Raw genomic sequence first — 24654 nt, 5'->3', positions numbered from 1 at the left:
AAGGGTGAGGGTCTACTTCTGACTTCCCGGACGAACGTGCAAGATATGGAAGGAGGGGCTCATTCACATCTGACACCAGAGACCAGCAACGAAAAAAACAAAATTCTGACCAGACTTCAGTGGGTTCCCACCGCTTACCCAGCCTGGCGTGGCCAGGACTTGAGGCCTCTGTGACATAGAGCTGGGATCACTTCCTGCAGGTCTGAGCTCAGAAGATCATCAGTCCTAATCATTCAGAACCAAGGCAAATACCACATTTCAAGGAGTGGATGGTTTTTTAAAGAATCACCTTGACAACTGGAAGGCACAGCAAAGAAAGAGGAGGGGAGGGGGAGAAGGAAAGGACAGCACAGGATGGGGGACAGATGAATACCTGGCATGGCTTCTAACAGCCTGGAACCCCCAAGCAAGTAAGCCCACCGAGCCCGAGGACAGCCAGGCCTGTGAAATGCTTCCTGGAGCAGCCTGGCAGGAAAGTTTGGCGGGAGCCCAGGGCACTGGGCTAAGAGGCACTGTGCCCCCGCCTTGTCAGTCTTAAGCAAGCTTGGATTTCTAAATAAGGCTGTGAATAATTTCACGGTTGGGGCCTGTGCCGTACAACAGTGTGTGCTGATTTTTGAGAGCTACTGCAAGAATGGATTTGCTGAATGAATAAATCTGCAGTAACCTCCAGTCAGATGTGAAAGGACAGTCCAGCGCAGAAATAACCTTTGAAAAGGTGCATCAACCGAGCACAAAGGGTGCCTGGGAGAGTGATTTCCAGTTCATTAAGGACTGGACCATCAACTGGATTTCAGTTTTTCAGCAGATAAGAATTCAAATGAGGACCCTCTCCACCTCGGCTGTCAGGCTTCCGGGGTCTGCGTGCTCACCACGTTAGGATCTGGGCAGACAGCTTTATTGCCATCAATTAAAATTCCATGCTCAGACCTTGTAATGTTAAGATGAGGCCAAGAGGTGGCTTTTCCCTGGCTGGATTGGGATTTAATGAGTAGGCAGACATCATAAAAAAGCGAAGTGTGGGTTGCGGGCACAGCTGTCAGAGCTGCAGAGGGATCTCTTGTACTGTGTGTGTGTCTGTATCGTCCTACCCCAGGGGCGGTTTCATTGAAACGTTACAGCAGAGATGGGAGGGAACTTCTAGCTGTCTTGCTGCTTCTGGTCTGCCAGCCGTGCTGGGCTCCCAGCACGCGCTCCGGGGGGAGGCCTAGGCTTCCCTGGAGGATGCGTTGGAAGGAAAGGCGGGGCCTGTATTTCTGAAGGGGAAGGAGGGCCAGAGGGCCATCAGGACCCTCCGGCTCATCAGGTCCTGGTCTGCAGGTCGTCAGGTGTTCAGTCAGGGCTGACCCAGGTGCAGGCACCTGTAAGCCAGGTGACACCGGGGAGGGTGCCCTGAAGAAGAGGCTGAGAGACTCCAGCTCTGGGCTCTGTGTGTGCTGCACGAATGGGGACGTGGGGGAAAAAAAAGCCACACAGGCACACACGTGGGCACACGTAGGACATGTCACCCCAAGGAGAGTTCAGTGAGATGTAAAATAATCAGCACCCCAAGTGCATTCTCTGCTAGGAATCTGTGGCCCCTCACCCCCCAGGAAGAATATACGTGGTGGTAGCGGGGGATAAACTTAAAGCCCCCAACATAGCAGCATCCAGTGTGACCCGGCCCGGATGTGGTTCTGCCCCAGGGCCAGTGCCCTGGACGCCCGTGGGGTTTGCCCGCGGGTCTGGCCGGGAGCTACCCAGCAGCAGCCGGAGGGAGTGCGGGGCACGAGGGTGCCTGCGTCTGCCCTCCTGCAGCGGCGGGAAAGTCCGGAGGAGAGATGGGCCTAGAGACGCTGGCCTAGACCACGGACCTGGTTTACGTGTGTCAGCAGTTGTTGTCAGCGTAGGTCTCCAAAGCGCTCAGAGTGCTAACCTTTCAGTTTTTAAGTTTATATGTTATCTTTTTAAGTGGTTTTTAGTATAGTCACAAAGTCGTGCAACCAGCACCACTAATGCCACTAACCACTGTACATTTTCGTCATGCCAGAAAGAAACCCCACTCCCAGTAGCCGTCACTCCCTCTCTGCCTGTCCCCCAGCCCCCGGGACCACTCAGCTGCCTTCTGTCTCTATGGATTTGCCCATTCTTAACATTTCATATAAATGGAACCAGACAGTATGTGGCCTTTTGTGTCTGACTTCTTTCGCTTGGCCTAGTATTTTCAGAGTTCGTCTTGCTTGCGCATGTGTCAGCACCCCCTTCTTTTGAGGGCCGAGTCGTGATGTGTCACGTGGAGGCGCTCACCAGTTCATGCTGATGCTCGTCAGCCGGTGGACGTTCGGGCTGCTCTCATTGGACCCTTGTGGCGAGTCCTGCTGTGCATATTCCTGTCCAAGTCGCGTGTGGACGAACGTCCTCACTGATCTAGGAGCGGAATTGCTGGAGTGTGTGGTAACTGTTGAGTCTTTTGAGGAACTGCCGGACGGTTGTTCAAAGTGGCCAAACCATTTTTCATTCCCACCCGCAAAGTACAAGGGTTCCAGTTTCTCCACCTTTGTGCCAGTGGTCACTATGGTCTCTTTATGGTCATAGCCCTCCTTGTGGGTGTGAAGTGGTTTGGGTTTATCTTTTAGATTTTAAAATAATAATGAAGGGAGACTTCCCTGGTGGCACAGTGGTTAAGAACCTGCCTGCCAATGCAGGGGACAAGGGTTCGATCCCTGGTCTGGGAAGATCCCACATGCCGTGGAGCAACTAAGCCCATGCGCCACAACTACTGAGCCTGTGCTTCAGAGCCCACGAGCCAGAACTACTGAAGCCCCTGCTCCGCAACAAGAGAAGCCACCACAATGAGAAGCCCACGCACCGCAACGAAGAGTAGCCCCCGCTCGCCACAACTAATGAAAAGCCCACGCACAGCAACAAAGACCCAACGCAGCCAAAAATAAATAAATAAAATAAATCTATTTTAAAAAAGAAATTAAAATAAAGTAATGATGAAGGTTAAAGCCACCACGTACCTTGGAAGGAAAACCACATTGATGATCTGTGAACTAGTATGTAAAGTGCCAGTAAGTTCTTTTAAAGGTCATATTTTAAGAAGGCAAAGCTGACCCCCTTTTTTTTTTTATTAATTAATTAATTAATTTATGGCTGTGTTGGGTCTTCGTTTCTGTGCGAGGGCTCTCTCTAGTTGCGGCAAGCGGGGGCCACTCTTCATCACGGTGCGCGGGCCTCCCACTATCGCGGCCTCTCTCGTTGCGGAGCACAGGCTCCAGACGCGCAGGCTCAGTAGTTGTGGCTCACGGGCCCAGCTGCTCCGCGGCATGTGGGATCTTCCCAGACCAGGGCTCGAACCCGCGTCCCCTGCATCGGCAGGCAGATTCTCAACCACTGCGCCACCAGGGAAGCCCAAAGCTGACCCTTTATTCTGAGTGACTTGCTCGAAGCTGTGGATGCGTTCTAGTGGTAAAGGAGATGCTGAGGACAGGATGGGTGTCCAGACGCCCGAATCTACTTCTGATTCCACGGCATGGTTCTTCCCCACCGTGCAGCGAGTTTGAATTCCACGTGGTTCTGTGAGCACGTGTGTTGACACGTCTTCTCCTGGAAGCAGCAGGAGAGATGTCGCCTCCCCAGATCCTCTCTGTCCCCATTTCTAAGTAATGTAACGGTTAATACAGGAAGGTGCAATCACTGAACCTGGCAAGGAAAGTCTGTCCTGGGACAGGCCTTGGCTTGCATTTAGAGACGTTTTAAGCTGTGTGTGTGGTTTGGTTTTGTTTTTCCCGGAGGCTGACAGAGGGTGTGATGACTCTCACTAGGCCCTGGAGGTCAGTGCAGGGGCTGCTGGCCACACTTCCTCGCTGTGCTCGGAAGCAGCGCTTGGTCTCGTTTTCCGTACAGATCAGCGCCTCACTCCATCCCCCCAGCTGGCACCGCCGAAGTCACGGTGGGTCAGTCCACACAGAGCAAGCCAAGAAATCATAGCATCTCTGGTTTGAGGTGGGTCTCAGGGACCCCCTACCCTGTTCACTTCCTGGGATTCCCCTCCCCCACCCCCAGCGGCTCGGCCTCCTTTACAGCAGTCCCCAGAGCGCCGTTTCCTGTCTGCTTGGGTCCCAGACACCTGTGGAACGCGCCACCTCCAGGCAGCCCATTCCCTCCTCAGCTCTGTCGGCTGGAAGGTTCTCTTCTATACGGACTTCCAGTCTGCTGCCCGGGAACACCCGCCTGTGGCGCACGCGTGTCCCAGTGTCCACGTGCTGGCACTTTAATAAAACAATTAAAAACAGCCATTACCCCCCCCCCCCCCCCCGACCTAGTGCCCAGGCCAGGCGGCCGCCCTGCTCCTCCCATAGCCCCAGGCCTGCAGCTGTGTGTCGGGCCTGTGGTTCCCACGGCCGCCCCTCCTGATCCCACCATGAACCTCCTGGCCTTCGTTCCAAACCACTCCTGGCGAAAAGCTCCGAGGGTTGAAACATGTGTGGTGCTTAAGTTAGCGATGCAAGTCTTCATCTTCTAGCGGCATTTTTGTTGTGAGACACATGGTACACGAGAGCCGGTTCCCGTGCGCACACTTTACAGACTGACAGCGGGACAGGCTAGGGTGTGTCTGCGCAGCCGGAGCCGCAGGACCAGAGGCCCTGCCGTCCTTCCTTCGTTTCCTTCGGGTGCAGCCACTCAAGGACTCGGAAGTGTCTCTACAGGGTCTGGCTGGTTGACTGGACGTTCTGTACTCAGAATCGCTGCGGATTTCTCCGTGACCTGCTCCTGCCAGCAAGGACTCGCCGTGTCCTCACCTCAGGCGTCCAGCGTTTCCACTGGAGGGCGTCCGTGATTGACATGTCACACGTCATCCTCCTTACAGCCCTTGGGCATTCGATGTCCCCGAGGCAGTGTGTTCTTGCTTGCGACTCCCTGGGCTGAGCTCTTGGGCCTGCCTGCAGGGCTGTGGGCACCACTTTCTCTCCCGCCAGCCGTGGAGACAGATGCTTGTTTTTACACCCTTGCCAACACTTGCTATTGTCAGACTTTTCAATGTTTGCCAACTTGGTGGGTTGAAATGGCATGTTGTGTGCCTTAATTTGCAAATGTCTGATGACCAGTGACCGGTGCTGCTGAGAACCCTTCATGCACTTATGCATCATTCGTGTTTGTCTTTTATTCAATGCCTGTTGGAATTACCTGTCTTTTCTTTGAAGACAGGTAGACAGTATTCGTCTAGTGTTTACTGCCACTGTTCTCAGCAGTTTTGGATGCATTAACTGTTTTCATCCTTCCCAGTGAAGTAGTTTCTATTACGGTGGTGCCTGCCTCATAGGTGAGGAAGCTGAGGGGCAGGTGGAACGTCTCACCCGACCCCAGCAGGTGAGAGCAGGGCAGGGACGGCTCCTGGCACTCTAACCGCTGACTCATTTATGTATTCTGGGGGCTAATACTTGCTTCTGAAATGGGTTGTAAATATCTTCTCCCACCTTGTGGATTGTCTTTTTCCTTTCTTTTTAGGGTCCTGTGATGAAGAGAAATTTTCTTAGTTTTAGTTTTGTTGAACACATTTTATGGTCAGTGTTTTGTGTCTTATTTTAAAAGTCTTTTCCTACCTTAGATCCTTAGATTAGGTACTAAAACTTTCATAGTTTTGCTTTTCACATTTAAGACTGTAATTCGGCTGGAAATAATTTTGTATATCGTATGAGGTAGAGGACCATTTTTTTCCCATGTAGATAATCCGATCTTGCCAACACCCTTTATTAAATGCCTGGCCTTTCCCTGCTGAGTGCCCACGCTCGTGATCGCCTCTCTCTGTGTGCTGCTGTTTCTGGACTGGCTCAGTCCCCTCCGTCTGTCTATTCCTGATTCCATTATGTTTTAATAATTACTATAACTTCTTTAAAGCCTTGATGTCTAGCAGGACAAGGAACTTTGCTGTTCCATATGAATTTTGAATCAGTTTGTCAAAATCCTGCTGAGATTTCCATCGGAAATGCATTTGAACCATGCACCAATTTGAGAGAAAATTACAGCTTTTCTGTAATCTGAATCTTCTGAATCTTCCTACTCAAAAACATAGTATTTCTTTCCATTTATTTAGGCGATCTCTAACATCTTTCAATAAACTTTCATAATATTCTCCATAAAGAGAATGCACATTTTTTGTTAAATTTATCCTAGTACCATTTATAATAGCAACAAAAATATAAAGTATTTTTAAAACTTATGTACTCTGCTTGTTGACTGTGTATAGAAAAACAATTGACTTTTGTATATTAGTGGTTGTATCCAATAACCTTTCCAAACTCTTACTAATTCCAGTAATTTCTGGCTGGTATTTTTGGGTTTTTACATAGACAATCATGTCATCTACAAATGAGCATAGTTTTGTTTCTTCGTTTCCATCACTTCTCGTCTGTCTGATGGCATCTCTGGTGCAGTGGTGGATAGGAGGGGATAGAAAAGCATCCTGGGCTGGTTCCTGGGCTTAAAGATAATGTGCTCAAGATCCCCCGTGAAGGACTATAGTAGTTGTTGGGGCTTTGGTGATATTCTTTGCCAGGTTAAGGAAATTCTCTTCGGTCTCAGCTTACTAAGAGGTTATTTTAAAATCATAAGTCAGCTTTGAATTTTATCAAATGATTTTCCTTTAACTTTTGAGATGACATGGTTTTTCCCTTTCAGTCCTCAGTGGGAGAAATGCGTAATCATCCTACATTAAACCACCCTTATACTCCTGGAGTCCCCGAGTTAGACGCAGCGTCCTGTGCACAGACCTCGGCGGAGTCCGCTGGCGAGTCCTGAGTGGAGGTCCTTGGCCCTGAGGGCAGCCAGCACGCCTCTCATCTCTGCTTCCACGAGGGGCTCTTGGTGGACTCCCGTCCGAGCGTCCCAGCCTACCCGCTGCCAACCTCAGGACGGCTCAGCAGAAACCTCGTGGTGAAAACCACCATGGTGCTTGCCTCTCAGGGCCCCTCTGTTGGCCCCTGGCTCTAACCCTCTGTTTCCTGAAATCTGAGCAAGGTGTTTCTTCTTCTGTAATTACGGATACTTTCAAATACAGTGACGATCTCGGACAGTCTGGTACCATGGCCCCTGCGTGCCCAGTGTTATCAACATTTGCCAATCTTGTTTCATATCTCCCTCCACATTTTTTTTGGGGGGGGGATCTTTTAAAGCAAATTACCAAATTCTGTTATTTTACCCCTAAACAGTTCAGTGTGTATCCGTGACTGATGATGTCTTTAAAAAAGTAACCACAGTTGCATGATCACATCTTTCAAAATGAATAATAACTCCCTGATACCAGTCCCTATGCAGTTTCCCTGATAGTGTCTGAAATAAGGCCCACACATGGCACAGGTTATGTCTCTCCCATTTCTTGTCACCTCTAAAGGTCCCCGCTGCCTCTTCACGCCATTGATTTGTGGAAGAGACCTGGTCATCTGCCCTGGAGAGTCCCCCATTCTTGACTTTGCTGGTTGCATCCTGTGTTGTTGTTTGTCGTGTTCCACCATCCCCTGAATTTCTTGTAAACCGTTTGATTAGAACAGTTTGTTTACCTACCTGTTTGTGTTAGTTTTTTCCAAGAACGCTTTGAGGTGGTGCTGTGAGCCTCCAGTCCCAGCGATGCATTTCAAAGATGGAGTGTTCTTTCATCTACACTGTAGTTGTTTCAGTGAGGGGGGTTGTCCAGGGTGCCTCTGCCGCGGTACTAACAGAAAGAAAGTCCAGAAATGGGGTGTGGGAATGGGACGCTTCTCCACATTAGGCTCCCAGCTGCCCACCGTCATGCGGCCTGGCAGCATGGCTCTCCTCGCCCCCAAATCTCTGTGCATGTGAACCGGAGAGACTAACGTAACTTTGGGGGCAGGAATGTGACAGCGCCTCACATGGGCACAAAATGCCCTGGGAAGACACCTCTGTGTGCCACGCTCCTCTCCTTCCCAAGGCTGTTCCTCTCCCTCCTGGTTCTCTGCTCTCAGTGGCGTCTCTGTGCATCTGTTTGCTACTTCACCCCCACCCAGTGCTCGCCAGTGTCCCCAGTTTCTAGGCCGAGTCACTGGCAGACCCCCACCAAGCTTAGTGGATCCATCTGGAGATTTCTGAGGAAAGAGTAACTCTTGGGGAAAAGGCTTTTGCACTGAGGCCAGGTCCCCATGAGGCCCAAACAGTCGGGTTGATCAGCAGGTGGGCTCTTCACTAAGACTTTTCCAGTGGATGAAGATCACTGGGGGCTTTGCCTTGAGAGAAAAAACAAATGGCCCCAGAGGTCAAGACTAGAACCCGTGCCTGCCCCCGCCCCCGCCGCTCCGCCTTCCTTGGGCTCCTCCCGAGATGGGGGCTGATCCGCATGAGTCTGGGGGACAGCTCCCACCAGCTGCAGCTTCAGGGGAGCTTCGGCAGAGAGGCTCACAGCCTCCCGGGCTGCATGAGGGCAGCGCTCAGCCTGATTTACAGCCAAGACGCGAGAAAGCAGAGGAAGGGAAAACAGACCGCAGGAGCCTCCACCTCAGCCCTCCCGCTCTCCCGTCTTCGGGCGGTTTTGTGGTGTCTGCCGCTCAGCAAACAGAAGAAGAGGGATATGTGAAAGTGAATGGCGTCCAGGAGTCTCTCTGGGGAACCTTCAGCTTTGGGTCCAGTGGGTTCTCGGATTACCAGTCACTGAACCAGGCCTTGAGACGGGGATGCCTTCAGGTTCTTGGCCCTTAAGAAGTGTTTAATTTCATCCGGAGGAAGCAATGGTTAAAAGATTTTCAAAGCGAGTACGTGATGAGCTGCATGTGGCCTGTACCAACTGTCTGTCTCCTCCCGCTCCGGGCTGTGGAGTTTCCCTGATGGAAAGTGCCGGAAAGCATCCTCTGCCCAGCTTCTGTCACATTGGAATGTGTGCGGTCAGCCTGCCCAGCTCGGTGTGGGTTTGATTTCAAATGTTATTGTAAAACTAAGGAGAAACGGCAAACTCCTCCTTGTGCCATGTCTCTGTCTCTTTCCTTACTTTTGTCGTTCATTTTCTCATCTTGGCGTATCTCAGAAGTATCAAGACTTTCATCCTGTAGATTTTTCAAGTCCTGTAAGCTCTGTGTGTTATCATATAAATAAATGTTCCATCTTCATCACAGACTTTGTGAGAGGGCGCCTGTGTCCGCCCTGCCACTGTTACACGCTCGGTTCCTCACGCAGTACCTGCACAGAGGAGTAGCCACGAAGTGGGTGGGTGATGGATGGAACAAGGTGGATACTTCAGATCTGCACACAGACGCACAACAGATGCCACCGCCCCAACCCCCTCAAGAGCTGTGTGTGTGTATGTGTGTGTGTGTGTGTGTGTATACAGGCTCTGTGTTGGGGCTGGGAACCCTCTGGAAGGGTCTTTGAGTCCCTCATCGCCGGTCACTAGCACCTTGGGCAGTATTTATCATGGGAGCCCCGATAAATGTGCTGAGTACAGGTGGTGCTGAGGGTCAGCTCGTGGCCCAAGCCCATGCGAAAAGCCAGGGATTTGGAATCTTCACAGTGTCTGTGGTTGACTTTGGACCAGAATCTACAAAGGACTCCTCAGCTTTTCTCTTGAGCACAGGAAGGTGCTCTTTCCAAGATGACAGAAGATAAACCAAAAGGCCATGCTGTACGTCTGGAGCTCCACTGCCCTAAGCATCGGGAATCATGACGCTGAGATCTCTCCATACTGAGCACGCACCCTCCTCCCGCCCCCCCGGGGTGCTGGGCGGAGCAAGGGCCAGGAATTGGCCATCACGGGAGCCCGAATTTGACATCAGTCAAAGCCACCCAGCTGCTCCTGCCTCTTCCTCCCCTTTTCTCTCTGCCCTTTTGCTTCTTAAAGAAACAGACTTGAAGGACTTCCCTGGTGGTCCAGTGGGTAAGACTCCACGCTCCCAACGCAGGGGGCCCGGGTTTGATCCCTGGTCAGGGACCTAAAGCCCGCATACCACAGCTAAGAAGTCTGCATGCTGCAACTAAAGATTCTGCGTGTCGTAACTAAGACCCAGTGCAGCCTAAATAAATAAATAAATATATTTTTTAAATTCCATAGTTTTTTTTTTAAAGAAAAGAAAAAAAAGGAAATCAACTTGAGTGTGAAAAGAGGACTTCTCAAAGGCGGGGCCTCACCAGGCCTGCGGCCCGTCCTCCCCACCTGGAGTGTGTCCCCGGAAGCTGCAGGCTTCACACCCCTCCAGGGTTTCCCCCGGCCCCTCCAAGGTCTCCCCCGTCCCTTCCAAGGTCTCTCCCTCCGACTTAAACTGTGAGGCCCGTACGTGCTGACTCTCCGATCCTCTTGCTGGCATGCTCGGTCCACAGGGCTCGCTGTCTTCAATGTGCCGCAGGTACTAAAGGCTTATTTTGTATATTTCTCTCCCCTTCTGAAATGTGTGTTCCCACGGGGCAGAGACGTTTTCTGTTTTGTTTCTGACGTGTAAGCAGTTCCTAGAACTGCGTCTGGTACATGTTAGGTGCCAGTGTACACTCAGCAGGTGAATGAATATGAACAACAGTTCTTAAGAGTCTTTTGTTAAGACTCTGGGGGGGACTGCGGCTCCCTGGCCCTCCCTGCGGCCTCGTGGCCATCTGGGCCCGGGCAGGACTGGGGCTGAGCCCGTCCACACTGAGCTGTGGGTGCCTGTGGGGTGGCAGCGGGTCCAGGACGGTGACTTTCCCTCCAGCTGCAGTGAGAAGATGGTGTGATGTCTGCCGACCCTCCGAGCGCTCTGGTCTGGCCTGTGTTTTGGCCGAGGCTGACTGTAAACAGCGGCAGCAGAGGCTCTTTACGAAGAGGGCTGCGGCCTGGAGCCCCCCTCGGCCTGCCTGCGTCCTGCCCGCTCTGGCTCCCGTGGCCTCTCTGGGCTCGGGGTGGGGACAGCCAGTTACCTGCCGTGTGCCCTGTGCCGTGCTGTCCCTGTCTCACAGGAGCACACGCCCTACAGCGCCGAGTCCGGTCTTGCGGCAGGTGTTGTGAAGGCCGAGCCGGCTCCTCTGCGCCTGCAGCTCAGCCCGGATGAAGGGCAGCTCCTCTAGCAGGCGCAGCACAAAGTCCTTGACGGCGCCGCTGAGCCCTGCCCGCTCCCAAGACTGTGTGCGAGGGAGGCAGAGCCGGCCCACCAGCAGCCCGCCCCCACGCACAGGGCCCAGGCTCCCTCGGCTCAGCCCCTGCTGGACGGAGGCGTGTGCCTCCACTGGTGCTGGGGTGCCTTTCCCAGCTCTCCCTGCAGCGCTAAGCGGGCTGGCCGCCCGAGGTGCGCAGGACCTGCTTTAATCAGCCGGGCAGGAGGTGGGAGCGTCCGCCTCTCTGCTCAGCGGGTCTCACAGCATCCCAGGGTCAGCAGGCCGCGGCGAGGAATACCACGCTCTTGAATTTACGTGGGATGTTAATCGCGTCCTCACGAACCTGTGGAAGCATTTCCTGCCATGCATAATAAATGATCGGAAACCGCTGGGTTCCTTTGAGCTATTCTCGTGGGGGAAGGAACGGTGAAGCCAGGCCTTGGCATGGCAGCCAGCAGAGGGCAAGTGCAGCCTTGCTCACCTGCCCCATCCGCGTGGGAGCGCTGCGCGGCAGTGGGCCCTGGGCCGCGAGTGTAGCCGAGCCTGGCTGGCTGGAGCGGCCACCTCCCCTGGGTCTGCTTCCTGGCAGGTGCGCCGCAGGAATGGGCACTGGCGCCCAGGGTCTACCCACTTGCACTCTAAAGTCACACGGGAGCGTGAAGGCGAGAAGGGACTTCCCGTGGGCACGACGGCACGTAGCCGGCTGGCTCTCTAGCACTCAGAATATGTTTGGAGCAAAGCTGCACCAGGACGTTTCCCCCTTTCCGTCTTGTAACTGATGCTGCCACGTAATACCAAAAGATATGTTGGGGAGTTCCCTGATGGTCCAGTGGTTAAGATACCACGCTTCTACTGCAGGGGGCACGGGGTCCGATCCCCGGTCAGGGAACTAAGATCCCACATGCCATGCAGCATGGCCAAAAGAAAAAAGAAAAAAAAAATTGTCCTCATCAGATTTACCGGCTAAGGTCTTTGTTTCCACAGAGCTCGCCTGTGTATACGTTGTGTGTCGTGTGATATGGACAAGTTTGGAGGACACGTCACATCTCGCTTTCTGACACCAACATGGAACCACGCATCGGACTTGCTGCTTCCAGGCACTTGTGTGAGCGACAGAGGGATGTACCCTCGTTTAGGCTCACAAGATCCCTGGGAGAGAGGCGCTTTAAGATGCCCATTTTGCACATGAGACGGAGGCACAGGTGGCTGGGATGTGGCAGAGCCAGGCCCTTAAGCATGTTGATGCACAGCCACCCCCAAGCTCCTCCAGGGCCTGGGATCTGCTCTAACGCGGGTCTCCCTTCTGGCCCTCAGAGCTGGATTCCTAAGGAAACTTATTTTTTTGTTAACCTGGATATTTACAAATACCTTATTTTTCCCTTCCTGTATTACTTTTTTTTTTTTTTTTTGGTAGCATTGAAACAATGATGTTTTAAAAAGTAAAGATAATGTGGTGGTTAGTGTGGGCTGAAATAAGGGCCTAAAAGGAACCATCTACCCCTAGTTCCCTTCCTGAAAAAAGGACAGATGCTGATGGGAAGCCTTTGCTTTCCTTCCTGACACCCAGGCCTTCTTCCAAGGTGGTTGGAGATCCTAGTGCAAGGCCCCGCTGACCCCATAATGCAGGCTCTGGTGAGTGGACTTCCCGCAGGAGGCTGGGTGGAACGTGTCGGACATATGACTGGCTGAGCATCCCTGGGTCGAGGCCAGGACAGTCCTGGGGCTGAGGGGGAGCCCCTCATCCCCCGCGGGGAGCACCTGGGCATGCACGCCACCAAATAGACCCCTCCAGGGACTCCGTCACACCCTCCTTTGGTAACCACTGTCCAAAATGTGACTAGGAGCTTCTCACAGTCAGCCTGCAGTTTGGGCGTGTCTTCCCAGAAAGTGGAAAAATGAGGAATTCTTCTCTAAACTGGATAAATGCAAACACAGGTCTGGATCCTCCCAGCCTAATGGTCAACGATCCACCTTTCCCTTTCCTTCCACACTAAACAGAGAAGGATCAGGGCTCTGTTGGGGGCCCCCCTCTCTCCGGTGTGGGTGGTGATGAAGAGCTAAGAGCTGGCCCCCTCTTAACCAGCCCCATGACATCCTGGAGCTGGCTTGCCTCTTAACTTTTCTCACTTAAAAAGTGGTAGTTATGACTCCCACTTCAAAGGGTTCCTGTGAGCAGTAATCAGGTTACCTGGCGTGCGTGGCTCGAGGTAGCAGCTAGATAAGCGGTCGCATTGTTCTCAGGAGCAGCGTGAGTGGCGGGTGTGCCCTGGGCTTGGGAGGCAGACCGCCTAGCGCCCTCACCACCTCTGGGCCCCGGGCGAGTTACCGAACTGCACTGTGCCCCAGCTTCCTGCCTGCAGAGCATCAGTAACAAAGGCCAGCCTCACAGGGCTGCTGTGAGGACCCGGTGGGTTGTAAGGGGTGCAGCCCAGGTGCTCAGGAGAAAGCGGCCGGTCCTGACAACGAAGGGGTGACAGTGACTGTGAGTCAGGATAAAGGGGGTCCTCTGGAAGCAAAGCAGGGGAGAGAAGGCGTCACACGAGGGTTAGACTTTTCTGATCTGACTTCCATCCGATGCGATATAGAGCGGGCTGTGTGCAAGTGCCAGGCAGGGTATGTCCTCACTGCACCCATCTGACCTGTATTTCTGGTGGTGAGGTGGGCTCCTTATTGGCCATCTTCTGTACTTAGAAGCGTCTGCCTTCTCTAGGACCACGTCCAGGCTCCTGGAACACTTGTTTGCCTTAGCATCCTCTACGAATCTTTTCCCTAGAGGCTTCTCCATTAAGAGACAAAAAACTCCTTACGTACCACCAGTTTTAGCCTCTTGGTGTTCCTGGGAAATGCGGGAGGATGGATTTGATGACCTCTGGTGGGTGAGCCAGGGCTGAGCGGAGAGCCTGCTCCGCACGTGGCTGGGCACCCTGCTGCCCCGGGATGAGGGGAGACTCGGGCTCTGAAGCTGGCTGCTGCTCCCCTTGACCTTCTACCTCACCCTTCCGTACTTGTCAGAAGAACTGTGATTTTCGTTGTGAACCGGGCGTTACAGAGCACCCCTCCCCATGCGGGTGGGTGGGAAGCAAAGCCCAGCACCGGCCCAGGGTCTGCCGCCGGGACCTGTGATGACGGTGCGTGGGGAGCAGGGGCTCCTGGGCGAGGAACCAGGCTGTCGGCGCTCCCGCGCGGGAATGTAACACCAACACAGGGCCGGCTTGGAGGTCGTCCTGGGTTGGGTCATCCCGCGAGGGGTGGGGGAGCAGGGTCCGTCCGGTGCACTTTGGGGACCGGGTCCGCGAGGCTGGAGCGAACCCAGCCCGCCCCGTCCGGCTCCGCCCTGCCCCGCCCGTCTCTGCCTCGCTTCCCGCGTGGGCAGTGCCTTGCGCCGCTCCTGGATCTGCGTGTCTCCTCCGCCCTCCGGCTGGCGCCCACGCGACACCAGGCGCCTCTTCATGGAGCCGATGCGCCATCCCCTTGGTCGGGGGGTGGGAGCGCAGGCAGGCGCCCGCCGTCAGGCCACTCAGGGACATCTCCGCGCTCCTCCGTGTGGAGGCTCCGAGGGGCCCTCGTGGGGAGGAGCTGAGCCCCGACTGCCCCGGCCGCCAGGATCTGAGGCCGCCCCTCCTCCCGCCCCAGAGACTGGGGCACGAGGGCGCCTGGGAGGCTTCTCCCGCTGCGACTCCACCAGCGCGCACACTGACCGGAAACGCGGAGACTGCGGCGGACACAGACCGGAAAGCGGCCACCACCGCCAAGACAGACCGGAAACGGGGAGATTGCTGCAGACGCAGACCGGAAACGCGGAGATTGCCACCCAAGACAGACCAGAAACAGGGAGCTTGCAGTCGACACAGAGCGTTGTGAAGCCGTGTCGGCCACAATGCGGTAGGCGTTCTCCGGTCTCTGGGAACTTTGAAAAGCCGGTGCCCAGGGACACAGCCGTGTTGTCGGGAGCTGCCGGCACTTTGACGCCCGCGGGCCTCAGTGGACTTGGGGCCGGGCCGGGCCCTAAGGGCGCGCACTGAGTGGTGGACCTTTTCGTGTCACGGAATGAAGGCGACCGTGGCCCCGCCAGCAGTGTCCCCGTGGACCCTCGTCAGCGTGAGCCCGAGCCCGGCCACGTGCGGACTGTCCAGTGTGAGTGCCCCCGCTGTCCGGCACAGTTACCTTCACTCCCAGCATCTCCACGAATGTGGGCCGTAAACATCCCCCCAAATGGAAACGGAGCCACTTCTGTCAGGAGCTGCGTTTTCTAAGGGCGGTCCCGAGTCGCTCTCCCCCTTCACTGCGACCTGCGTCTCCGCGGGACTGGGTTTTGAGCCCTTTTCTCTTTCCAGCCGGACTTCCACAGTGGCTTAGACACGGGCTTCGCGCCCTCGGAAGGGTGAATTGAGTGCTGAAGCATAAATTCTGCGAAGAGGAGGGTGCCATTCGAAGAGGCTTTTTTCTTCTCACGACAGGATGGTTTTGTTATCGGGTTGTATCAGCTCACTGGAGCAGAGCTCGCGCGAGCCGCACCCCTGACCTGGCGCAGCGGTGGCTCTGCCCGTACAGCCCCGTTCATGCCCGTAGCCGCGGGGCGCCTCCGCCAGGCCCAGGGGTCCCCCTCGGATCCCACCTCCCCTGACAGTTCACCACCTTCCAGCAGAACAGCAGGAGCATGGGGGAATCTGCCCCCGAGAGAGTGGAGCAGACACTTGAGAGACAGCCTTTGCCCGAGTCGGGGAACAGGAAGAAAAAAGGTGAAGAAGAAAAAGAAAGGTACGTTGGCTCTTTAAGCCTCCTTAATCTCGCTGAAACATGAAACTCAGCTAAAGGCAGCTCCTGCCCTCACGGTCACATCACAGGGCAGCCCTTGGTGGGCCCTCCGCCAACCTGCGTGGGGACACATTGTGCACTTGTCGCAGTCGCACGTTTCCGCGACCTTCTGGGTGGGGGATGTTTTACTCCCTGCAGCTGCACAGAGCCTGGTGCGGGACCTGGTGCAGTGTGCTGTTCCATAAATTCTCGGAGAAGCGAGCGTCCAAACACAAGGAAGGAAGAAACCAACAGCACGAGAGGATCAAAGAAAGAGCCAGGACCCAAGGGTAGCTTTTAATAAGAAAAAGGGAAGAAGGAACTCAAAATTTAACCAGCGATAAAGGTGAAACCCGGGGACCTCCAAGCTGGAGTGTGATATAGTGACAGCTTCATTACAGGTGACATTTGTAAACTGGGAGACAAACAGGGGTGTTCTGGTTAAATACATTATTAACACGTGCCTTTTCAGGTAATTGTAAATCTGAGAGCATCTGTGTTAGAAGGAAAGTATACATGGGACAACCTCCACGGCGATGTCAGAGTGAACGCTTTGGCTTGAAACTGCTTATGAGCATAGAAATCGTAAATCGCATCTCAGATCCCTCGGATTAGCCAGGATACAGGCTAAGCTGCTGATGAGAAGATCCCAAAACATGGCGGCTCAATCAGGATGAAGTTTCCTTTTTTCCCGTGACATCCAGGCTCTGCTCCCCGGCGTCATCTGAGGACCCGGGGCCGTCCCTCCTTTGCTTGGAGTGTAATCTTGGCGGGGAAAGCTGCCCCCGCCCACCCCCACCATGCTGTTCAAGCCACAGGAGCGGAGGGACAGGAATTGGAATTTCCTTCTAAATGGCATTACAGGGGACTTCCCTGGTGTCCAGTGGTTGGGACTTCACCTTCCAACGCGAGGGGTTCGGGTTCGATCCCTGGTCGGGGAGCTAAGCTCCCACATGCCTCGCAGCCAGAAAACCAAAACATAAGAAAAAGGAGAAGCAATGTTGTAACAAATTCGATAAAGACTCAAAAAAAAAATGTCATTACCAAACACAACACAGCCCAGAATTGGCACAAGTCCCTCTCGCTTGCCTCCATTGACTGGAATTTTGACGTGTGGCCAAGGCTCCTTGCGAGCAAGGCTGGGAGGTAAGGTTCTTAGCTGGTGAGCTTGGCCCCACTTGAAACTTGGAACGTTCTCCCCGACAGGAGGATCAGGTGGACCCGGGGGACAACTGGCTGTCTCTGCTGCCTTCTCAGATCCCATGACGCTTGGTTGGTTGGGGCTGGGCGCTCTCCCCCTGCGGCCCGCTCACGCTCCAGGGACCTCACCCGGCTGTGTCTCCCCCAGGAGGCCAGGCCCTGGGTCTCCATCTCCAAGCCTTCGCTCAGCCTGGCTCCTCTTTGAATGATCACTGGGATTTCCTCGGGTCCTCTGGGCCCGGCCGGTGTTAACAACAGGATTTAGAGCTGCATGGATCCTGGACCTCCCATCCTGGGAAAAGTCCTTCCAGCCCGAGGCCCTCAGCCAGGCCCTAGTCCGGGGATTGGCTTGGCAGCCCACAGGGTTATCCGTTCGGTAGGTGTTTTGAGCATGTGATCTGTACCAGGCCAGGGTCAGGGATGCAACAGCAAACGAAAGCACGTGGTATCTGTCCTGGGGGCAGATAGTCCCGGGGCCTCCACTGGTAACACGTGCCGCCCGGGGAGCAGCGTGGGAGGAGAACCGGTGCGTCCTTAGGGTCTAAAGGCTGAGTGAGTTCCTTGTCCACACTCTTCCCCCCAACTTGCTGGGGGGTTGGGCAGTGAGACCCGGTCACGGGCAGCCCCCTCGGGAGCCTCGTGGGCAGCCTGGTGCAAGCAGGGCGTCTGTAAAGCCCGCCTACACGTCAATCCCAGTGAAAGACAGAGCTGGGGCTGCTGTGCACGCGTGAGATCCCGTAGCTCCTCCACGTCCGAGTCGGGAGCCGTGAGATTGACGGCCTCTGTCTTAATTATCACGAACGCCCCACGGGGTGGCTGTGTTAATTATCCTGTAGGCATCCCAGTTGCGTTTCCCTTTCATTTCCCTTTTATTGTATTTTGTTTCCTGAACGTCTCAAGCCTCCAGAGGGGGGCTCCACGGCAGTGTTGGACTCGCGGTTCCTCCGAGGGGAGTGCGCGGGGAGGCCCTAGAGGGACCGGCTGCAGAGAGCCCGTGGACGTCCCCGGCCTGGGCCAGGGGCTGCGCTCAGGGCTCCTCTGGCTGCTGCCGCGACGTCTGTGCAGTCTTCCCCTGTCAGAGCGTCCGCCTGCCCTGGGCCCTCATCGGGGACTCATCAGCTCACGTCATCAAGGTCTCTGAAGTTGAGAGGCCGGAGGTGCCGAGAGCCACCGGCTCTGAGCGGTGCCGGGCTGGGAGGTCGGTCCAGGGGCAGCTGCCCCTCTAGCGGCGTCTCTTATTCTTCCCTCCCAGGAGCGCAGCCCGAGTCTGAGAGAGGCTTCCGCCCCCTGGTCTCGGCGGTCTGGGGCGGGGGTTAGTGAGGGGTGTCTCCCGCGCTGCCCGTCCTGCTCCCGCCTCCTCGCTCTCTCGCGGCCTCCTGGTTGGCCGGCGGGAGCAGGCGGGGCGTGGTTGCCTCAGCAGGCCGGCCGGAGCCGGTGAGGTTGCCTGCTGGCTCCCGGGCCCGCGCTCTGACCTCGGGGTCAGGGCGGCTGCCTGAGGCTGAGGCAGAGGCCCGCTCCTGCCCCTGCCCGGGAGGGGACTGGCGCCTCTCCTCCGCTCACCCCAGGCTCGGCCCGGCGTTTCCCAGATCCAAAGGCGCGCGGCTCCCAGCGGTTGCCAGGACACATCTGTCGTTGGCCGCTCTCTCACCCGCCTCTCCTCAGCGTGTCTCAGGAGCGCCCGGGGCGGCCGGGCAAGCGCTGCGGCCTGTTCCGGAGCCCCTGGTTTAGCGGGGGCACCACGGTGGGCGGAGGGCGCCCTGCGGACCCCAGGAGGGGGAGAGCGCGGGGCCCAGGTACGAGGCAGGAGAGGGGAGGGCCGGGCGGTGGGGTGGAAGCGGGGCGCGCGGGTCCCCGGAGGGCCCTCGGCGGCGGGGGCAGCCGCGCTTGCGGCTGAGGGAAAGGCGGGCGCGGGGGCAGCAGAAGCGCGCCCTCAGCGGCGGGGGTGAGGCGCGCAGGGCCAGGCAGGGGTGTGGAGCCTGCAGTTGGGTTGACCCGAGTCACCTCGTGGGAGGGAAGTTGGAAGCGCAGATCTTTGAGGTCACAGCCAGCCTAGAGGCTGGTAGAGGCCGGCCCGGGAGGCCGGGGCCCGCACGCAGACCGGCTCGGGGGGCCGTGCCCGCTCTGCAGAATCGGCGGAGGACAAAGCCCCCCCTGAACGTCCGGAGTGCGGGCCACACAGGCCGGAGCCGGGGCGGCACCTCGGTGCCCCTCCGCTGACCCTCCGTGCATGCCCGCGGCCTCTGTATCGGGGCTGGTGGGGTGGTGCGCAGGCCCGAGGGGAAGTTCAGCGTCCCCTGCACGGGACGGCGTGGGGGGGCGTGGGAGGGCGTGGCGGGCGCAGGGCCCGCAGGCGGGGAGGGTGGGTCCGGCCCTTCTGCTCTCATTTATTCCCCGGTGGGGAGGATTCCCAGCTGGCCTCCATCTGTGGCTGTGAGAGAGCAGCTCTCGAGCGTGGCCCTTGTGGGGGGGGATGTGAAAGGATGGGGGGTGTGCGCTCGCCGAGCCCACGCTCCAGGGCGGCAGGAGGTCCCCCGACACCTCTCACCTTGATGGGTGTCCCAGCTTCTCCAGGGTCACCGGTGAAACACGCCCACTGCGAAAACAAAGGCTTCTAGTTGTGAAGGACTGAAAGTTCACGTAGGACGAGGAAGCGCCTTTCTTTTGGGAAATTTAACCTCAGGGGCGGGGCGGGGTTCGGACGGACACTCAGCCAGGAGCTCCGGGTGGGCCCATCCTGAGCACCTACCTCCCAGTATGACAACCAGAAATGTCTCCAGGTGTTGCCAGATGGGGGGCGGTGGGGGGGACCGAGTGTCCTGATGGAGCGCCAACGGCAGGGCTCGCTGCCCCCTGGCCGTGGAGTCGCGTGGCTGCCTTTCTCTCCCGGCCATGGCTCTCCCTGAGCTCGCCCGTCGTGCCCCAGCACAGAGCTGGCTGTGGCTTTTCCCCCTTGGGTTCTTCCAGGAAAGCCCTGTGGTGCTGCTGTGGCCCTGGCTGGTGGTGGCCGAGCGTCCCTCTGCCGCAGGTCCTCTCTCCACTGCCGTCCCGGGTGTTGCGGAGGCGTCAGCGCGGAGACTGGCCTGCGCGCTGTCGCGTCTCCTCGGAGAGCCTCTTGTATGCAGCGGCTTCGGGCTTCGTGCCTCGGTGTAGGTGGATTCAAGCAGCAAAGGGATCCTGGCCGGGCAGCCCTGGGGAGGAAACACGGCCTCTGCTGGGGAGCTGTTGGGTGTGGACACAGGGACGAGGTGAGGCTCCGTGTGCTTTTCCTGGCGGGCAGCTTACCTTTGGCGAGGCTGCTCAGCTGAGCGGAACTTGGCTGCTGCAGAGAAGGGGGAGAGCAACCCGGACCCCCCGTTGCTGAAGAGCAGGGAGCCCAGGGCTCTGCTTGTGGCCAGATGGCAGGTCAGACAGGTGGGTGGGTTGGCTGACCTTTGACAGGAGGGTGGGAGCATCCCATGACCTGAAGAGGATCCTGTCTCAGGCTCTTGAAATTGTACTTGTGGACGAGGCTGCCGTGGCCTCAGGAAGCTGGGAGCCATGGCGGGCGGGGGGCAGGGGTCCGTGACGGCCGGAACCCCTCGTTACAGCTCCCAGCCCTGGGGGTCCCTTGTGGACCTCGAGCCCCTGCCCCTGGCTGTGAGGCAGTGACATGGGAGGGTGCAGCACGGTCCTGCAAGTCTGTCTCCTCCGCTCGAAAAGCCCCTGGACGCACGTTCTGAGTTGCCGTGGAGGTTCAGGGAAGGGACGCTGTGGGATGGTAGTTGTTGGAAATCTGGCGGATAGAAATAGCACCCAGGGTATCTGGAGCCAGAGCCCGGTCGGGGGGATTGCGTTTCCTTCCGGCGAGGGGTCCCATCTCTCTCTGCGCCTCGGATGAAGGTCTCCCAGCGCCCTCCTCGGCGTCCTTCCATTGCGGAGTGTGGCAGCCCGCGTGGAGGTCTGGGGCCTGTCGCGGGACCCTCTGCAGACCCCCTGTCCCGCAGGGCCTGGCCCCGTGTTCCTGGAATGGGGGGCTGCTCCTTTGAGGTATCTCCCCAACCTGGGCTTTCAGACTTGGGGGCCCCTCAGGCCAGGTGCCAGGCGGGCCGGGTGGGCAGCTGCTGAGTAACCGCTGTGTTCTGCTTCCAGAGCCTTCCCCAGCCGTCCCCCAGCAAAGCCCTGCACAGCTGCGAGGGGAAGGAGCCCGGGGACCTCAGGTTCAGCGAGGGGGACGTCATGGTCTTGCGGCACCGGGTGGACGAGCGCTGGTACCACGGCCTCCTGCCCGCCAGCTACGTCCAGGGCGTGCGACCCCTGCCCCAGGCCCCGCCCCAGGGCAAAGCACTCTATGATTTCGAGATGAAGGACAGAGACCAGGACAAGGACTGCCTGACCTTCAGCAAGGTAAGTGGGTTCCAGCGCGCCGGCCTCCCACCGCAGCCCCCACAGGGAACCTGGGCATGGCACTTGGCCAGCAGGAATCCCGGCCCTCCTGTGCCTCCCCGTGGGGAGAGCAGTGGTTTCTCCTTGCTGAGGGTCTGCCGGGTGGAAGGAGCAGGCACCCAGCCCGACAGGCGCCTGCAGGTTACGGGAGCAGGACCCTCGTTGCCGGAGTCACTGTGTGCCCAGGGCTCACAGGCCCTGGGAAGGGGCTTGCTGGGGAGACTGTGGCAGAGACCCCCTGTCGGGTCCTGGGAGTGGGAGCTGGGCCCAGAGGCCAGCCCGTCACGCCCTCTTGGAGAGCACAGGAGGTCCACAGGAGGTGGATGCGTGTGCTTGGGCCACTTGAGGTGGCCAGTGAGGCCACGGGACCCGCTTAGACAAACCAGTAGTATTTCCCGTGCGCTCGTCCTGGGGTGCGGGTGAGATGTGGAGGGGCCTGGTTTCTGGCCTGCCGGCCTCGGGGTTGCAGTGTGGAGGACAGAGGTGGCAGCCTCAGGCCTCGTGAACGTGCCTCCTTCCTGGCTTCCTCACCTCCTCCCACTCCAGGGCTGGGAGGGCAGGGGCGCCTGGAACTCTGGAGCACCTGCTTCTCCCCGATGGCAGTAACGAGTTACGTCATCGATTGATTAATTACCTTCATGACTGCCCGCCAGGGTCCCCGGGGAGACGTGGGAGCCTGTCTTCCCGATGTTGAAGCTGTTGTAGGAAGGGGGACCCCTTCCAGGGCCCGAGAGTGGGCTCCTGTGTAACACTCGGAAATGAACTGTCCGAGGAGACACACATGCTGACGAAGCAGGAGACTTCATGGGGAAGGGGCGCCCTGGAGGAGAGCAGCAGGTCAGGGAACCCAGGAGGACTGCTCAGCCACGCGGCTCGCAGTCTCGGGCTCCACGGTGATCGGGTTTGTTCCCGGGCTGTCTTTGGCTGGTCATCTTTCTCAGCCTGTATCTGGTCTGACTCAGGGCCCTTCCTGGTGGCACACACATCTCTCATCCAAGATGGATTCCAGCGTGAGGGTTTCTGGGAGGTTGGCAGAGCTTATTCTGGGCTGGCGTCCCCTCCCTCCTTCGACCCCTCCCAAATCCTTCCGGCGGCGTTAGCTTGTTAGTTCCGAGTTCCCCTCAGGATCTCCTGTTGTGAGAGAACTCATGCAAGTGGTTATTACCGTGCCTGGCCGGCGCGGTGGCTTTGGTCGGAGCACAGCGCTGAGAGGCTGCGTCGCTTGCCCGAGGCTGGCACGGGCCTGGCCCTCCTCCGTCCTCGTGTCCTGTGTCTCTGTCAGTCTCTCTGCACACGCGGTTGTCAGCACAGAACTGGGTTCCAGCTCAGATCTTGACCTTGGAGTGCACGTCCAGCTCACTGTGATTCTCTCCTCTGCTCAGAGCAGAGCTTGGCTGTGGTGCCAAGCTGTCCGCAGGGCTGTGAGTACCTGCGCTCCATTTTGAGCACAATTGGCCTGTTCTGTGCAGGCTGTTGCAGCTGCTATTTATGTCTTGTTCCATTGTTCAGCCTGACGACGAATGATCTGTTTTCATTCAGGGATTCCACTCTTCCCGTCTTCCTTCAATCAAGGTGTTCTGATGCTAATTCCAGCTGTCATCTGGCCCTGCAGGTTCCCTGGACGCAGGGTCAGGCCTCCCCCTCCCTCGCTCCCTCTCCTCCTGAGGCTGGAACGCAGGCTGCAGAGTGTGGGGCCAGGCGGACAGAGCCCCTCGCGCTCGCCCCTCTGCCCAGCCCACCCTCAGAGAGACCCTGGGCCCTGGTGCTCTGTGCTCTCACTCAAGATCAAGAGCAGGGACCCAGCCACCCCCAGGGTCGATCGAGGCCTTGAAGGAGACAGACCCGTTAGGGGCTGACAGGGACAGGGACAGACACAGGGCCCCGCCCACAGCCTTGGTGGCGGGAGGCTCACCCAGCGGACACATGCAGAGCCGGAGCAGCCAGCGTCTCTGGTGAAGGCCTCCGGCTCCGCGTGCGGGCCTCGGCTGGGACTCTCGACTCCAGGGCGAAGACCAGAGCCCACTGGACAGGGGGCAGAGGGGCACCTGCCTGCTTATCCCACCGGGAGCTGTGCTGTATCCGGGGAGCCTGACTTCGGGTGGGAGAGGCAGGAATGGCAGGGACAGCTTCTGAGAGTGACGGGCTGTGCGAGTCACCCAGGCGGTGTGCGGGGTGTCGATCAGGAGGCGGTCAGTGTTCGGTATTTCAAAAGAAACATGAAAGCCGCCCTCGTGGGAACAGTGAGAACTCGGGATGGCTCTCTGAGACTCGTCCTGTGGTGGGCGCTGCTGCCACCTTGCGTCCTGGTGGGGGTGCGGTCCCGGCGCCCTGAGCTGTGCGGGCAGCGCTGTCGAGGGGGGCGGTCCTCAGGGCTCCCCGGGACCTGACCTTTGAGCCCGTTTTGGGGAGCGGAGGTGTGGGAGCTGCTGGGCCACGCATCCCTCAGGCTGCTCTTCCAGGGCTTGCTTTCTCTCAGTCTGTGGATTAACCTGGAGGGCTGGAGGCCCCTGGGTGTGATTCCCGGTGAAGACCGTCCTTTGACTCCCCCGTGTGTTCCCCACTGTGTTCACACAAGCGTTTCACCAGCGCCCACTCCACCCCCCGCCTTAGGTTAGGGCGCAGCCCCCTCGCCCAAGCACCTGTTCTTTCTCATCTCTCCTCTCCAGACGCCTCCCGCCTCCGCATCCCCGCCGCCCCACATGGCAGCCTGAGGGATTCCCTCCACCTGCCTGGAATGCTGGTTCTAACAGCCTCCGTTTCGTCACCTGAAGTGACCACATGGTCCGGGCCAGCTTGGTTTTGCCTCCAGGGAATGTTTTGTTGTTTGGATATGTTCCCTTCTGGACTCAGCAAGGAAAGCAGGGGTGTCTAAAGCCCATGGAGGGTGCTAACTTACCTTTAAAAACCTTCACTGTGATGGGATCGATGAGGTTTAAAAAGGCTTGAAGCGTGTGCATCAAAGCAAGGTTTTTACCTTGGTGTCAGCTTCTGAACAGTCCTGTTAAAATTGCATTAATTAAAGTCATTCTAAAACCAAAGCCTTTGTTTCATTGAAGAAGAGAATGGATAATTATTTCTTGTAAAGCAGCTATGAAAAGCACAATTTATAACTTCTTAGCAGTCCCACTCCAAAAAGCTGGGCATGTGCGGGTAAAAAGACAAAAGGAGCCAGTGCAGCGTCCCTGCTCTGTCAGCCGGTGG

At 57.2% G+C, this 24654-nt stretch overlaps 1 protein-coding gene across 3 annotated transcripts in view; it reads left to right on the top strand.

The window, feature by feature from the left end:
• The window catches only part of SH3RF3 (SH3 domain containing ring finger 3), a 257763-nt gene that overhangs the window by 78743 nt on the left and 154366 nt on the right, over window positions 1-24654 (top strand). The window contains exons 1-3 of one of the 3 annotated variants that reach the window (XM_082357319.1): window positions 18433-18824; window positions 19996-20177; window positions 21160-21414. In XM_082357319.1, the coding sequence (XP_082213445.1) occupies window positions 20148-20177; window positions 21160-21414 (285 nt within the window). In that variant the 5' untranslated portion in view covers window positions 18433-18824; window positions 19996-20147. Of the gene's footprint in view, window positions 1-11228; window positions 12143-18432; window positions 18825-19995; window positions 20178-21159; window positions 21415-24654 lie in introns of those variants that run through there. The other 2 variants (XM_082357318.1, XM_082357317.1) reach the window with 2 other exon arrangements.

Source organism: Balaenoptera borealis (genome assembly GCF_965194805.1).
Source record: "Balaenoptera borealis genome assembly, chromosome: 15".
Taxonomy (NCBI): domain Eukaryota; kingdom Metazoa; phylum Chordata; class Mammalia; order Artiodactyla; family Balaenopteridae; genus Balaenoptera; species Balaenoptera borealis.
Note: the sequence above shows the minus strand (reverse complement) of the source record. Positions and strands in the feature narration are given on the sequence as shown.